This window comes from Austrofundulus limnaeus, unplaced genomic scaffold (assembly GCF_001266775.1).
Source record: "Austrofundulus limnaeus strain Quisiro unplaced genomic scaffold, Austrofundulus_limnaeus-1.0 Scaffold662, whole genome shotgun sequence".
Classification (NCBI taxonomy): Eukaryota; Metazoa; Chordata; class Actinopteri; order Cyprinodontiformes; family Rivulidae; genus Austrofundulus; species Austrofundulus limnaeus.
Window position 1 is genome coordinate 57,707 of NW_013953064.1, and position 3,127 is coordinate 60,833.

A 3,127-nucleotide genomic window follows, 5' to 3' on the forward strand; every position below is an offset into this window, starting at 1 on the left:
AGGATTAAAACTCCTTTAATCTGTAATAAAAACAGTTTAACAGGATTAAAACTCCTTTAATCTGTAATAAAAACAGTTTAATGGGATTAAAAAGATTTAAAATAAACGTGTTAACTCAGCAGCAGCTCAGGTCAGGAGGTGGGTTCTCACCAGGCGCAGCAGCAGAGGTTTCCCTGGTACCGACTCGGCCCGGTTCAGGGTGGGGCGGGGCCTCTCGGCCCGGCTGCCAGCGCTCAGGGCTCGCAGGCGCTTCGTCAGACGGACGTTGAACCTGCAACCAAACGAGACGCGAGCTGAAGCCTCGGTTCACATGAGCCACATCTGAGAGCACTGTGCACACTCACACTCACATGCACACACACGTGCACACTCACACGTGCACATCCTGCCAACACCAGAACCACCACTGCAGCTGAGACACTAAACTGTGCAAAAGTTCTGAACCAGACCTCAGTTCTGTTTGTTTTTCCAATGGAAACAGAACCATCAGAACCACCAGAACCATCAGAACCACCAGAACCACCAGAACCCTCTTGCAGCCCACCTGAAAGCTAAATAGCAGCTAAAAGTTCAATGAGCCAAACACTAGCTGCAAGAATAAATGAGCTAAACTTTAGCTTAAAAAGGGCGAAGGAAAACAAAAACTAAAAAAGATGTAAACCTGAAGAACCTGAAGAGCCGAGGACCGGATCAGGACTTTTACACAATAAAACCAGCACATTGTTTCACTCTGAACCCGTCAGAACCCATCAGAACCCATCAGAACCCATCAGAACCCATCACAACCCATCAGAACTCATCAGAACCCGTCAGAACCCATCAGAACCCATCAGAACCCGTCTCACCCTCGTGCACAGGAAGTGGAGCAGAAGCGTTTGGACCTCATGAAGTTGTGGGCGTGGCCTCGTTTCCCACAGAACTGGCAGTGCAGGACGGCTCGGTCCTTGTGGGCCGGTCCTRTGAGGGACAGGGGACACGTTGGGTCGGAACCTTAAACCAAGACCAGATTAAACTCTGAAAGTCTTACTGGACCCGGGGACGTCTGCGTCTCGTCCTCCGTCCTCCTCGGAGTCCGTGGACGGCTCGGTGGGTTTGAGCGGTTCTGTGGCAGGCGGCGGGGGGGGGGGGGGGGACGGGGGCGGGGCCGGCCTCCCGCTGGTCCCGTTCACTTCCTGTGGTTTGGTCACCTGGTCCGGTACCAGCAGGGAGGAGCGGTTGACCTGCAGGACAGGCCCGTCGGGTCAGAACCAGCTGCTGTAAAGGGTTAGCTCAGATACTCTGTTTGGACTCACAGGAAACGGCTCCAGCCCCTCCTGGATGACGAAGCCCTCCACCAGGTGAGTCAGCACCTGCCGGCCTTCAGGCCACGCCTTCATCTCCCAGGGCCCGCTCAGTGATTGGCCGAAGCTCTCAGACTCATCCTCTGATTGGCAGAGAGACTCCGCCTCCGCCGGCGTGTCCTCCTGCCGGGACAGGCTGAGGTCGGTGGGGTGGGCGGTCGGAGGCGGGAGCAGAGGGGGCGGGGCTTCTACTGAGGAGGGGATGAAGGGGGAGGAGGGCGGGGACTGAGAGGACAGACTGGACAAGGCTGTGAGGGACAGACAGAAGACAGATTAAATATGACACAATAACACTGGTTCTGGTTCTGGTTCTGGTTCTGGTCTGGGCCTGGTACCTGACTGATTATCAGACTGGGTCGACATGTTCTCACAGAAGTCCTCCTGACTGACGGGCTGCAGGTCCCGCTGAGGCTCCACCAGCTTCTGATTCTGGACTGAGACCTCTGGAACCAAAACTGGACCTGGATCCAGAGTCTGGACTGAAACTGGACCTGGATCCAGAGTCTGGTCTGAAACTGGACCTGGAACTGGTCCTAATATCGATGTCTGGACCAAAACGGGTCCTGGAACCTGTGTCTGGACTGAAACTGGTCTAGGAGTCAGTTTTTGGACCAGAACTGGTCCTTGATCTGCTGTCTGGACCGGAACCGGTCCTGGTTTCTGTACTGGTCCTGGATCCAGTGTCTGGACTGGTGCTGGTACTGGAGTTTGAGTTGAAATGGGAACTGGGTTGGGTTTTGAGACCATTGAGGAGTCCTTACTGGTTTCAGGAGCAGGGTTCTGAAGGAGACCCGGCTCGGACTGGTCCATGGGGGTCTCTCTTTGCTCCTCCTCCTCCTCACTCTTCCTCCTCTCTCCCTCCTCCGTCACATCCATGTCCTCCTCCTCATCCTCAGTCCGTTTCTTCATCCTGTCCAGAGGGACGTCTTTACCTGCGCTCCCCTTGGCGCCGGTCTTCTCACAGCCGAGCTTTGGTTCTGTTTTCTGGGTCAGAGTTTGTGTTTGAGGGCCCGTTTGACCCGAAGAGGAGGCAGGACCGGAGTGAGGAGGAGCTGAGGACGAGGACGTCAGAGGAGGTGAGTCCTGGGCGGGTCCAGGCGCAGACGGCGGCTGGCGGCCTGAGGACAGGGCGATGATCTGGAGCTGCCGCGCCGCAGACGGCGAGCGCTCGAACTGCTTGGAGGAGGCTAACGGGCCGAGCTGGGCAGAACCCCGCTGAGGTAACGGACAGCTCTTGGTCCCGGTCAGACGCCGACCGGTGGGCGGAGCCTGAGCGGGCGGAGCGGCGGCGATGGGGTGCAGGGCAGAGGACTGACGAGGAGGCGTGGCCCGGTGGCTGCTGGGAGAGTGAAGCCTCGGTCTGAGAGGAACCGCTCGGACCGGAGAGTACAGAGCTGCAGAGAGGACAGAAACTATTTAACATTTAACTTTAAATTAAACATTTATACTTTAAATTAAACATTAATACTTTAAATTAATACTTTAACTTTAAATTAAACATTTATACTTTAATTTTAAATTAAACATTAATACTTTAACTTTAAATTAAACATTAATACTTTAACTTTAAATTAAACATTAATATTTTATATTAATACTTTAACTTTAAATTAAACATTAATACTTTAAATTAATACTTTAACTTTAAATTAAACATTAATACTTTAACTTTAAATTAAACATTAATACTTTATATTAATACTTTAACTTTAAATTAAACATTAATACTTTAAATTAATACTTTAACTTTAAATTAAACATTAATACTTTAAATTAATATTTTAACT

The 3,127-nt window shown here is 51.3% G+C and overlaps 1 protein-coding gene across 1 annotated transcript in view; it reads right to left on the reverse strand.

The window, feature by feature from the left end:
- The window catches only part of LOC106531654 (proline-rich protein 36), a gene marked incomplete at both ends in the record, with an annotated part of 10,780 nt that overhangs the window by 2,280 nt on the left and 5,373 nt on the right, over positions 1-3,127 (reverse strand). The window contains 5 exon segments of the mRNA XM_014027558.1: positions 151-271; positions 846-957; positions 1,028-1,220; positions 1,293-1,588; positions 1,676-2,734. Coding sequence (XP_013883012.1) covers positions 151-271; positions 846-957; positions 1,028-1,220; positions 1,293-1,588; positions 1,676-2,734 — 1,781 coding nt within the window.